Raw genomic sequence first — 13,125 nt, 5'->3', positions numbered from 1 at the left:
CCAGAAATTTACCAACAATAAATTTTAATAGTGCCCAGTTTAATTTTTAAAAAGTTGTCTATTTCTTGCATTTTGGTGGGTTTTTGGGTGGTGATGGTCTCTGCAGTGCCCAGGTTAAAATTATTTAAAAAAAAACCCAAAAAACCTTTATATTTAATGTGGGTGGAGGCTCTGCTATGCCCAGGACATTAAAAAGCAAAAGGTTTTATATTTAATGCTGATGTGCCTCAGGGTGGGGTAGGTAGATGGCAGATTATGGGGGGATGGGTAGGGGGTAGGATAGGGATGACACTAGGCTACAGTGAGGGATGGAGGGTAGGGTAGAGAAGGGAAGGGCTGATGCTGGGCTATGGGGGTGGATGGGAGGTAGGAAGGGAGAGGTAGGGCTGATTCCGAACTATAGGTGTAGATGGGGTGGTAGAAAGGGAAAGGTAGAGCTGATGCCATGCTACAGGGATGGATGGAGGGGGGTAGGAAAGGGTAGGGCTGATTCTGGGCTATACGGATGGATGGGGGATAGGGAAGGGAAAGGTAGGGCTGATGTCGGGCTACAGGGAGGGATAGGGGGTAGGGAAGGGCAGGGCTGACGCTTGTCTACAGGACAATTTAAAAGTTTTGATCCTTTATGCTGTAATTGATGAAGGTTGATCTGTGTTCTGCATGTGAGAGATTCTTCTGGCATGTGGCTTGTGTGGGTATCTATATCAGTCTGACTTGTCTGGCTTTTCCAGTAGGACACACTTTGGTGTGTATATTCACTGCTGCCTTTTTAAAGATGCTGTTATTGGTATTTGTGTGTTCAGAATTGGTGGTGTTTAGGTTTGCAACATAGGCTCCGAGTATTTATGTGGTTATGTTGATGCAGGACAGATGGGCAGATTATTTATTTAGAAATCCATCATCAAGTACACTCTAAGGCATTATTTAGGAGTATCCCAAGAAACACTACTCACACCTATATATACATAGTGCCCACCCATATTAGCTCTGGGCCCACCCAAAATGTCAGGTCTGGCTACGCCACTGTCGTGGAAAGCAGCCTGTGGAGTACCCCCAGGATCACCACTATCACCAATACTCTTCAACATAATGATGATCCCGCTGGCAAAGTCCGTAACCAATCGAGGCCTTAACCCATACATCTATGCAGATGACGCAACAATCTACATTCCCTTCAGACATGACCTAACAGAAATAACCAAAGAGATCAATGACTGCCTGAACATCATGGACTCTTGGGCAAATTCATTCCAACTGAAACTGAACACTGAAAAAACACACTGCCTCATCCTCTCATCCCAGCATAACAAGTACAAACCCACAACCATAAACACCCCAGGTCACACCCTCCCTATCTCAGATAGCCTAAAAATACTCGGAGTCACAATCAACTGCAACCTTACCCTTGAGAGCCAAGTAAAGTCCGTAATAAAGAAAATGTTCTACTCAGTGTGGAAACCCAAACGATTAAATCCTTTCTTCCCGAGAGAAATTTTTTGAAACCTCATACAATCAATGGTCCTAAACCATGCAGATTACTGCAATGGAATCTACGTGGGATGCAAAGAACAACTCACAAAAAAAACTCCAGACTGCCCAAAACACAGCAACCAGGCTAATATTTGGTAAAATACAATTCGAAAGTGCCAAACCCCTCCGAGAAAAACTGCACTGGCTCCCAATCAAAGAAACAATCATCTTCAAAATCTGCACTCTGATCCACAAAATTATCTACGGCGTAGTCCCAGTATACATGATAGATCTCAGAGATCTACCAACCAGAAACAGAATCGGATTATCATGATCATATCTAAACCTACAGTACCCAAATTGCAAAAGACTTAAATACAAAACAACTTACGCATCCAGCTTCTCCTACATAAGCACACAACTATGGAATGGACTCCCAAAAGCTGTGAAAACAATCCATGACCATCTAAATCAGGAAATCACTAAAAACCAACCTCTTCAAAAAGGCTTACCCCACCAATCCACTGTAAATTACCATACCCAGCAACACTGCATAACCAATGATTGTACGGGAGAATAAACAATTTACATTCCCTTCGACCCTCATGGTGCCTGACACACACCTACCTCATCAGACCACAATATAACCTTGTATTTGTTATCAACCGACTTGGCGAACGCCATTATGGTACTATGTAAGCCACATTGAGCCTGCAAATAGGTGGGAAAATGTGGGGTACAAATGTAACAAATAAAATAAAAAAAAATTAAAATGGGCCTGTGTATGTGTACGTGCCTGCCTTGCAGATGGAGATTATTCATGCACAAACCTAGATTAGCAGATTTTATAATCTACATGAGAACATAAGAATAGCCATATTGGGTAAGACCGATAGTCCATCTAGCTCAGTATCCTGTTTTCAACAGTGGCCAATCCAGATCTCAAGTACCTGACAGACTTTCAAAGAGTAGCAAGAATCTGAAAGAGTGACAAGACTCCTTGCAGAATTCCAAAATGTATAAAGATTCCATGAGAATCTCAAATAGTAGCAAGATTCCATGCTACCAATCCCAGGGCAAGCAGTGGCTTCTCCATTTCAGTCTCAATAGCAAATTGTGGCCTTTTCCTCCAGGAACTTGTCCAAACCTTTTGTAAACCTAGATACGCTAACTGCTGTTACCACATCCTCTGGTAATGAGTTCCAGAGCTTAACTATTCACTGAGTGAAAAAATATTTCCTCCTATTTGTTTTAAAAGTATGACTATGTAACTTCATTTGGTGTCCCCTACACTCTGTACTTTTTGAATGAGTAAACAATCAATTCACTTTTACCTATTCTATACCAATTAGACCTCTATTATATCCCCCCTCAGCTGTCTCTTTTCGAAGCTGAAGAGCCCTAACCTTTTTAGTCTTTCCTCAAATGAAAGTACTTGTGAATTCTGTCTAAACTCCAACCCTGTACTCTTTCACCACCGTGTCAAGCACACACTTTTACACTAGTTGGTATTTTATAAAAGGTTATTTATATGGAATTGTGGCCAGGTATGTGTGTAAAATGACTTTATAAAATTATCCCTGAACGGCATATTTGAATTCGGTCGACAGCACTCAGATTTAGTTACCAACATTTTGGCCACAGAGGAAGTTAGGAGGGCTCTCATGGTGATGGGGGAGTAGAGGAGGGTGAGAGAGCTGTGCAGGAGTAGGAGAGAGAAAATGTATCTGGGTGAGTTGAGAGGAGTCTGGAGAACAAGAGTGAAATGACTACATATTGTAAGCTTACTACCTAATGCACTTTACCCCTATGAAAATAATATTATTGGTGTTGGGGGCGGGGAGTCTGGAGTATGTAACAAGTGTATTTCATCCCTGGTTAGTCCTGGAGGAATTTTCAAATCCCACTGTAACACCCTGATGCTCACCAGGGCCATCATGGCAGGATCCCCCTTTGGGCAGGCTTCATCAGACCTTGAAGACATGGTAGTTAGTTCCTCTTCCTGGTGCTACAGGTAGCATTTCCCTCCCTTCTCTCCAAGAAAAACCTGAAAATGGATGGTACTGTGAATAGGACTGGCAGTAAGCACAAATTGTATTAGATAATAATGTACATTAAGATATCAAACAGCACATTTAACTATTTAAGGCATAAGCCCCCACAAGGCATCACCGTTCAAAGAAAGAATCCCTAATGTTTCTTTTATTTCACTGTAATTCCCCCTACCCCAGCCCCCTTGTTTCCTTCCTATGGTACTTCCCAAAGTTTCACCCATGTGGAATAATGCAACTGGGCCTATGAGTACTTCAAATCATGCTATCCCTGTTGGGTCCGTATCCCTCTTGGGGGGACCAAACTTTACCACTGTTTCATTTCTGGGTCAACATCTGTCTTTAGGGGACCAAAACTCTGCTTAGGCGTTATAGCCTTCCTTCTGGTCCTCCCTGGCTGGAAAGAGTTTCTTTGCTCAGTGGTGGTAATTCTGCTAGATTCAAGATTGCCATTTATTCTTACCTGGCTGGGGGGGGGGGGGGGGGGGGTTCTTCACAAGATGCCTCTTCTATACCCACCCAATAGGAAGTACCAGCCAGTTGGTCAGAATGAAGCAGTATGGTTCAGAATGCTGGGCAGAGAATCCCAGCATGAGCCCTCTTCATGGCTATAATCTGATTTTAGCCAAAGGCCACCAATCAATTGGACTCTCTCTTGTAACACTGGGTGTCGGCGTCAATAATACACTGAAACCTTCTGCTCAGTGTGCTGCTGCGACTAGGAAAGCGAATAGAATGTTGGGTATTATTAGGAAAGGTATGGAAAACAGGTGTGAGGATGTTATAATGCCATTGTATCGTTCCATGGTGCGACCGCACCTTGAGTATTGTGTTCAATTCTGGTCGCCGCATCTCAAGAAAGATATAGTAGAATTGGAAAAGGTGCAGCGAAGGGCGACTAAAATGATAGCGGGGATGGGACGACTTCCCTATGAAGAAAGACTAAGGAGGCTAGTGCTTTTCAGCTTGGAGAAGAGACGGCTGAGGGGAGACATGATAGAGGAATGTAAAATAATGATTGGAGTAGAACAGGTGGATGTGAAGCGTCTGTTCACACTTTCCAAAAATACTAGGACTAGGGGGCATGTGATGAAACTACAGTGTAGTAAATTTAAAACAAATCGGAGAAAAGTTTTCTTCACCCAACGCCATAGGCGGTCGGTGGCCCAACTGTTTGGGGAGGCTAAATGGGGCGGGGTTAGGGATGGGGCCAAGGGTGGAGCTTAAATCCATAATTGTCTGATAACACACAGAAAAAAAATAAAAGTCACAATTAATACCTTTTATTAAATTTAGATATTAGATATGTATCATATGTCAAAGAATAAAGTGGTTGCTCAAAGCATATACTAACCACAATCGCTCAACTGCAAAACACTATGCACAACTTTGTGCAAAAACACACTCAGAACCTTATTGTACCATAAATATTACACTGGGCAGAACCTAATACACCAATATACCACCCATACGGAAAATGCGGACCATCAACAATATGAAACAAGGGATCATAATATCACAATTCTCATGTACAGCCACAAAACACCCTAATTTATGTTTAATGTGGGATAAAATGCCATAAATAAGTAAATAAATATAAACTTTTAATGTTGAGCACCTGATTCTCAAAGTGGACATATTCCAAACACTATATTGAAAATAAAATGATCTTTTCTACCTTTGTTGTCTGGTGACTGTTTTTCTGATCATGCTGGCCCAGTATCCGATTCTGCTGCTATCTGTCCTCTTAACTCCGTTTCCAGGGCTTCCTTTCCATTTATTTCTTTACTTTCTGCCTTTCTTCTTCATTTCTTGTCCTACATCTGTAAGTAAAAGCTGGGTCCTCCGCAGACATGACTGTCCAGTGGATCCAGCTTCTGCCTATTTTCTTCATCCATGTGCAGTTTTTCTATTCTCATCCTTTTCCCTCATCTCATCTCCTTCCTCTCCCCTCCCTCCCCCTCCATCCATGTCCAGCATTTTTTCTCTCTCCCTTCCCTCTCCTCCATCCATGTCCAGCAACCCTCCTCTCCATCCACCCACCCAACCACCCACCCAGCAACCCTCCCCTCCCCCTGCTGTCCCCTCCATCCACCCATGTCCAGCAATCCTCCTCTCGCCTCCATCCACACATATCCAGCAGCTCTCCTCTCCTCTCCCCTGCCCTCCCTCCATCCATCCATACCCAGCAATTCTCTTCTCTCCCCTGCCCCCCTCCATCCACCCATGTCCAGCAACCCTCCCCTCCCTCCTTTCCATCCACCCATGTCCAACAACCCTGCCCTCCCCTCCATCCACCCATGTCCAGCAACCCTCCTCTCCCCTCCATCCTCCCATGTCCAGCAACCCGCCTCTCCCCCTGCCCTCCCCTCCATCCACCCATGTCCAGCAACCCTGCTCTCCCCTCCATCCACCCATGTCCAGCAGCCCTCCTCTCCCCCTGCCCTCCCTGCCCTCCCTGCCGACCAGTGACTCTTCTCCCCCCTGCCCCCTTCCAGCCATCCATAGCTTTCGCTTTCTCCCCCCCCCCCCCCCGGGGTCCTGTCTCTTTTGCCTGCTCTCAGTCATCCGCGTGGTCGCTCATTTTTAAAGCTTGAGGCGTTCTCCCTCAATGCCGGCGATTCACATAGCCAGCCTTAATCTGCCTACGTCGGAGCCTCTCCCTCAGAGGCATCCCGCCTCCTCTAATGCAACTTCCTGTCTTACGCAGAGGTGGGACGCCTCTGAGGGAGAGGCTCCGATGCAGGCAGATTAAGGCTGACTATGTGAATCGCCGGCGTCAGAGGGAGAACGCCTCAGGCCGGAGTGACCACGTGGGTGGGTGAGAGCGGGGAGGAGGTGCAAGACTCGCGCGGGAGGGGGGAGGAGGCAGCATTTGGCGCTTAGGCGCCATCTCTTTTAAAGATCTGTTTGGGGGAGCGACCACTCCCCCTGCGCCCCACCAGGCTAGCAGCCAAGGGAAGTCCACGATTGGGCTGGGGAGGCTAAGCCTCTTCTACGGGGCGCCTATGCCCAACGCATAATTAAACTCTGGAATTTGTTGCCGGAGAACGTGGTGAAGGCGGTTAGCTTGGCAGAGTTTTAAAAGGGGTTAGACAGTTTCCTAAAGGACAAGTCCATAAACCACTACTAGATGGACTTGGGGAAAAATCCACAATTCCAGGAATAACATGTATAGAATGTTTGTATGTTTGGGAAGCTTGCCAGGTGCCCTTGGCCTGGATTGGCCGCTGTCGTGGACAGGATGCTAGGCTCGATGGACCCTTGGTCTTTCCCAGTGTGGCATTACTTATGTACCTGTATTGTAAATAAACCTTTTTAAAGTTAAATATATGGTCTTTATGTTCTTAGCACATGTCCTTAAACCTTACAGTGCAGGTTAATGTAATTCCATAAATATAGTATTTAATTCCCCCTTTTCTTACTTATTCTTATTCTTATCTTATTACCTTATAGGTAATTGGTGGAGAATATAGAAGAATAGAATAAAATATATATTATTCTTACAAAACAGTATGGTTCAGAATGCTGGGCAGAGAATCCCAGCATGAGCCCTCTTCATGGCTATAATCTGATTTTAGCCAAAGGCCACCAATCACTTGGACTTGTAGAGGGAAAGAGAGCATGCCCTTCATTCCCCCTCCTGTTTTTCTTCTTTCTTTACTTTCTTTGAAATCCGGTTGCACAGGTTATCAGCCACACACTCTACATTTGGGTTTGAAATCAGTGTGCATGACAAAAACATTTCAAGATACCCTCTTTTTTTTTTTTTTTAGAGGATTTCACTTAGATCTTCACTGCTGTTGATTATTAGATACACTATGAAGGTGAAATTTTGCATTCTCTGATTCATGAAAATCCTTCAGTCTTAAAGGTTTTTATTACACTGCAGAAATCTTGGGTGCTCTAAGAGAATGCCATCTTTTTTACCCATCAAACCCAGGGATGGTTACTTTTAACGTCTCTGTTCATGACTTCTGATTTTTCCGTTTTTCTTTTCTTGCAGCAAAGCTTTCTGCAAATGTTGGTGAGTAACTTTATCATTATTTTCTGTGGATGAAAAAGATTCAGTTTCTTAAGTCTTGGCCATTATCCCATATTTCCTGGTTTATAAATGTCTTACAAATATCTCTTTTTCTGGTGGGTGTGGAAGGCTGTGGTGTGGTTTCTGGAGTTCAGGCAGAGCAGTATTGTTGGGTAATTCTTATACTGGACCTATTAAAGGGCTTATTTTAGAAAGCCATGCTAGCGATTCTGATGTGGCAAATGAGAGGAAGCCCATTCAATTCCTAGGGCTTCCTCTCATGTGCCGCACCAGAATCGCTAGCGCGGTTTTGTAAAAGAAGCCCAAAGTTATCATAAGCTGCAAAACTCCCAACTGACTCTGTACCACACATCTTGTTCCCATCATATATTTGTTCTTGGTCCCTCAGCTATATGGTAAGCTGTATTGTAGAAATTCTTTAGCATCATATCTATGTTAGTTGAATGTTCTAATGTATGTTTATTAGGTACATCCTATATAATAATTCTCACCTCCAACATTCTGAGGCTGCCTGGAACCGTGGATCATGTTGGAGTAGATAATAGTGATGTCACACAACCCACACCAGATTGGCCAGTAGAAGGGAGAGGGGCGGAGCCACGATACAGGGAGCAGCGAATCAGCACAACACGGGGAATGCACAGCAGCAGGAACAGAAGCCTCTCTCACACAGTCACTCTCACATACACTCTCTCAAACATACACACTCAGAGGAAACCTTGCTAGCGCCTGTTTCCTTTCAAACAGAAATGGGCCTTTTTTACTAGTCATTAATATTATGCAAACATTGTATTATATCTCTGGTATTTGAATTCCAGTGCTGTTAAATGTGTATATTTTTGATACAAGCTCTGTTATTAGGTTTCAATCTACTTTTTTCAAGTTTACCTCATTTATTATATTTATGTTTAATTTTGGTTATTTTACTATTGTTGTGCTGTTAATAAAATTGTAAGTTTTATGTTAAACTGTACCTGCTGTACACTGCTTCAGATGAATCTCTTCATAAAGGCGGTTAATAAATCCTAATAAATAAATAAAATAAATAAAAAAGTAGAATGAAGAAAACAAAAAGGTATGTGAAGGGCAATTCTATAACTGGGTGCTTCCATTTAAATGTACAAAGTAATAGAATTGTGAAGAACAACAATAGATCGAAGAGGTTAAAATAAAACACACTTTTATTAAAATTGCCTGACATGGCCATGTTTCGCCAATGCAGGCTGAGTCAGGGGCAGTGACTACTTCACTGGAAGGAGTCCTGTGCCTGGTGCCAGTATTCTTTGCCTTCACTAAGGGTAAGTGTGATTTCATATTCCCCTTTAGTCATTGCCCCTGAAGCCACATTGGGTAATTTTAATAAAAGTCTAGCCAATACTCAGCCCATGGGAGGCATGCTGGTTAAGTGCCACAATCGGCACTGAGCAAGGATATTCAATGTCGGGTAGTTTCTGGTGACCGGCATTGAATATCCAGAGTGTTTTTTGGCTGGCTTAAACTTAACCAGCCAAGTCAATATTCAGCGCTGGACGGTCAAACTTACAGCAGCCAAAATTTAGGCGGCCCAATTTGACTGCTAAACTTAGCTGGCCAAGCGCTAACTATTCACAACTAGCCGGTTGTATCACGTATGCAACTGGCTGCACATTATTCTATAAGGCTTGGCGCCTAATTCTCATAACACATATCTGAATACAGGGCATGGCCAGGGGGCGTGTCAGGGCATTCTGAAAAGTTGCATGTGGAATTATAGACTTTGGCCTAAAATTAGCAAGCACTAATTTTTAGCGCGCACTAAAAACCACACCTACAGCGTGGCATAGTAAATAGGACCCTAAATGAGTGATAAAAAATACCTTTAATCAAATATGTTTAACAGAAGGAAGAGGTAGAACAAATGAATTCCAAGTCAGAGACTTGAAACTGGATTGTAAAACTTTTAAAAGATTGTGAAAGATCCTCAGCTCAGACACCATGCAAAGATTTAAATATCAAGCATAACGCCTTAAAAACAATCCTTGCTTGAACTGGCTTGGAAACAATCCTTGTTCAACATTTTTCTATATGCTCAAGTCCCTTATAAAATTTTTAATTCAGAAGAGTAAACTGATGGACTTTTCACAAAGTAGTAGTTCTAACTTCTCTCCATTTCTATTTTTACCATAGAATGTCTCACTGCAAAACTTGGTAAGATTTTATTCTCAAGTATATCAAAGTGTTAATGAAAGATTTGCTGGTCTCTAATTATTCTTTTTCTGTGTTTAATTTCAGAGTGGATAAAACGCTGTAACTATGCAGGTAGCAGTGTGTTACAATCTTATCTATACACCTCTGTGGTGTCACAGCGCAGCTTGCTACAGACTATGTTAGGGAAAGAAAATGTCTTTGTTGTAGTACAGAAAATGTGGGTGTTTCCTGATCATACACTTCAGAGTCAGGGAGTGATCCTTCTGGTAAGGAGAGAATAGGGACAGAATATTTCTCTGCTATAATACAGAAGAGTGTGTGTGGAGAGTTAGGAAATGATGCCCTCTGAAATTTGGTAATATGCGTACTGGTGAGAATATTTAAAGGATTTTTGTCACATAAAATAACATTTTTGTAAATGCAGCGCCATATTAGTAGCCATGGGAGGTTGAGACTGTAAATTATAATCAACTTCACTTTTTTTTTGTAAATCCTTCTTTTATAGTGCAACTAAAAGTGCCATAGAAAGCTCAGGATGTGTGTGTGTGTGTGTGTGTGTGTATAGAGGGGGAGGGGTTGTTATAATAGCTCTTACATTTGGAGCTTTATATTTTATTGTCACTGCGCAGTAATTGTTCATGAATTTAAATCTATTATCTATTCTGTGTTCTGGATGAAAGTGAAGTTCCACTGTGAATTATACAGTTAATAAGGTTCTTCCTTTATTGGTGTTGCATAGCCAGAATTTCTAGAAATCATTATCACGGTCATTAAGAGAAAACTGATTAACAGAGGAGAGGGAAATATTATAAGTAACTTTCTCTGGGAAAAGGTGACTAACGTAGTGGATCCAAAATGTTGAGAATGGCCGATTTTTCATGTTATGGGTCCATAAACCAGACCTACCAAGTCAACTCCCGCTTTTGTGGGTCATCTCCTGCGTTCCTGCTGGGGAGCCAGGATTTCCCACTGAGCAACTTCCCCTTCCAGAGGCAGAAGGAGACACCTTAATAAAACATCATCTCCTGCTACCATGTGACCAGTCTTGCGATAAGAGCAGTGGGACTGGCCCTGTGGTAGCAGGAGATGACATTTTTTAAAGGCATCTTCTGCTGTTGCTGCTGGAAGGGGAAGTGAGTACCGGTGCCGTGGACCACCATCCATCATCGGGGTATGCCAGGGGTGATCTATGGGTGGGGCTGGCGAGACTATGGGCAGACTGGGAGCATGCCCTAAATCTTCCACTGAAAAGGCTGGCCTCCTTGGATGCTCTACATGAGAAGTAGTCTGTAAAAGTTATTGCTGTCTTAATCTGAACTTGCAGGTAGATGTTTTTATTTGTGTTATGACTCACTCAGATGTTATGTATGATCGGTGCTACATCAAACGAATAAAGGAAAATGGAAAGGAAATAGAAATGTGAAGAAATGAATAAGGTGCTCAGAGACGCAGTGGGTGGGACAAGCATTTAAAAAGTGGGCTGGTGAGGGGAAAAACCCACCAACCCGCGGGCCCTGGCGGTGAAAACCACCCAGAAAGTCGTTACCCACGACTTTTGAAAATTTCCCACAGGGGTCGGCAGGAATCCGCTCAATGGCAACTCTACTTCCACTATCTACTGAGAAGAAATAGTGCTGCACAGCTGCTTTACCTAACAACTTAATGTTATTGGACACAGGGGGCTGTGAGCAGGGTTGCAGATGGGAAAAATTTTCCCAGCCCACAACCAGCCGTAAACCCGCCCAAAAACCGCCCAAAGCCAAACCCCGCCTCCTGCATCACCTAACCCTGCCTCCCGCGTCACCTAACCCCGCCTCCCGCATCGGTAACCCCGCTTCCCACATCACTAACCCCGCCTCCTGCATCATCAACCCCGCCTCCCGTGTCAATAACCCCGCCCATGCCGTCACTAACCCCGCCTCCTGACATCACTAACCCCGCCCCTGACGTCAACCCCACCCCTGAAAAGCTTCTATTGGACCAAATTGGACCAATAGAAGCCCCGGAAAAGCTTCTATTGGACCAAATTGGACCAATAGAAGCCCCGGAAATAAAACGCCCAAACTCGCACATCGGCCACGGGAAAACCGCCCAAAAAACCGCACCCCGCAGCCGCTGAAATTGTCCCGCCGCCGCTCGCAAAAACCCGCCCAATTGGGTGGGAAAACTGCCCACCTGGCAACCCTGGCTGTGAGTTAAAGGAAATATTCAATGAGATGTGTGAATATACTCAGGCCAATGGTGAACACTGAAAATCGATGTTCAATCAGATCAATAGAATCTATGTGGCAGCAAGTGAATAACAGTCAATAGCTGAGCTTCTGCCATAGAATTAGTGAGTGACTGAAGAACCAGCCAATGAAGGTTAGAGACAGTGTGCTCATGTTTATTAATGTGTCTCCTCTCTACAGTGGATGTGACTCTGGATCCTGAAACTGCACATCCTGATCTCCTTCTGTCTGAAGATCTGAAAAGTGTCCAGTGGAGAAAAAGAAATCAGAATGTGCCAGACACCCCTGTGAGATTTGATACTGATTCCTGTGTGCTGGGGTGTGAGGGTTTCACTTCGGGGAGACATTACTGGGAGGTGGAGGTGGGGGATGCAGGTTTCTGGAGATTGGGAGTGTGTAAAGATTCGGTAAAGAGAAAGAGACATATCACATTGTCACCTGAGAATGGATACTGGACAATACAGCGGTGGCATGGATATAAATACTCAGCCCTGACCACCCCCATGAAGACCCAGCTGTTTCCGAGAGAGACACCCCAAGCAGTGGGGATTTTCCTGGACTGTGAAGCAGGAAATGTCTCATTTTACAATGCAGATAACAACTCTCATCTCTACACCTTCACCAACAGTTTCACTGAGAAATTCAAACCTTTCTTCTGGACTTTCTTTGCAAACGTTCCTCTAAGAATCCGGCCAGTGTCAGCCTGGGAAATAGAGAACTGGGCTCAGGATTAACTTCTCCAGTCTCTGGCAGAGTTGTGAGCGTGAAACGATTTTTACAAATTTGTGTTAAATGTTCAAAGAAATCACTGCCACAGAAAAATAAAAATGTGAGGATTTCTTTAATCTACTGGGATACAAATAATCACAAGACTTCAAGTGTAATAAAATACTTTAATAAAACTTCTAAACAGGAGAAGTTTTCAGATGTCCAGTGACAGAGATGGGATTAGAATCTATGTTTAAAAAGGGTCTCAGTGAAACAGTGAGAGTGACAGAGATGGATTAGAGCCTGTAAATGTGAGGAGGGTCTCAGTGACACAGTGAAAGTGACAGAGATGGATTAGAGCTTGTGAATGTGAGGAGGGGTCTTAGTGGCAAGGTGAGAGTGACAGTGATGGGATTAGAGCCTGTGAATGTGA

General features: G+C 43.6%; 1 protein-coding gene across 1 annotated transcript in view; it reads left to right on the top strand.

Annotated features, from left to right (window-relative positions):
• LOC115464432 (butyrophilin subfamily 1 member A1-like) overlaps positions 1-12,718 on the top strand; it is a 68,635-nt gene extending 55,917 nt beyond the window's left edge. The window contains exons 7-11 of the mRNA XM_030194814.1: positions 2,457-2,487; positions 7,533-7,548; positions 9,733-9,753; positions 9,838-9,864; positions 12,165-12,718. Of these exons, the coding sequence (XP_030050674.1) occupies positions 2,457-2,487; positions 7,533-7,548; positions 9,733-9,753; positions 9,838-9,864; positions 12,165-12,718 (649 nt within the window). The remainder of the gene's footprint in view (positions 1-2,456; positions 2,488-7,532; positions 7,549-9,732; positions 9,754-9,837; positions 9,865-12,164) is intronic.
• The last annotated feature ends 407 nt before the right edge of the window (positions 12,719-13,125 follow it).

The sequence above is a fragment of the Microcaecilia unicolor genome, chromosome 3, assembly GCF_901765095.1.
Source record: "Microcaecilia unicolor chromosome 3, aMicUni1.1, whole genome shotgun sequence".
Taxonomy (NCBI): domain Eukaryota; kingdom Metazoa; phylum Chordata; class Amphibia; order Gymnophiona; family Siphonopidae; genus Microcaecilia; species Microcaecilia unicolor.
The sequence above is the reverse complement of the archived record's forward strand: the minus strand, read 5'-3'. Positions and strand labels throughout refer to the sequence as shown.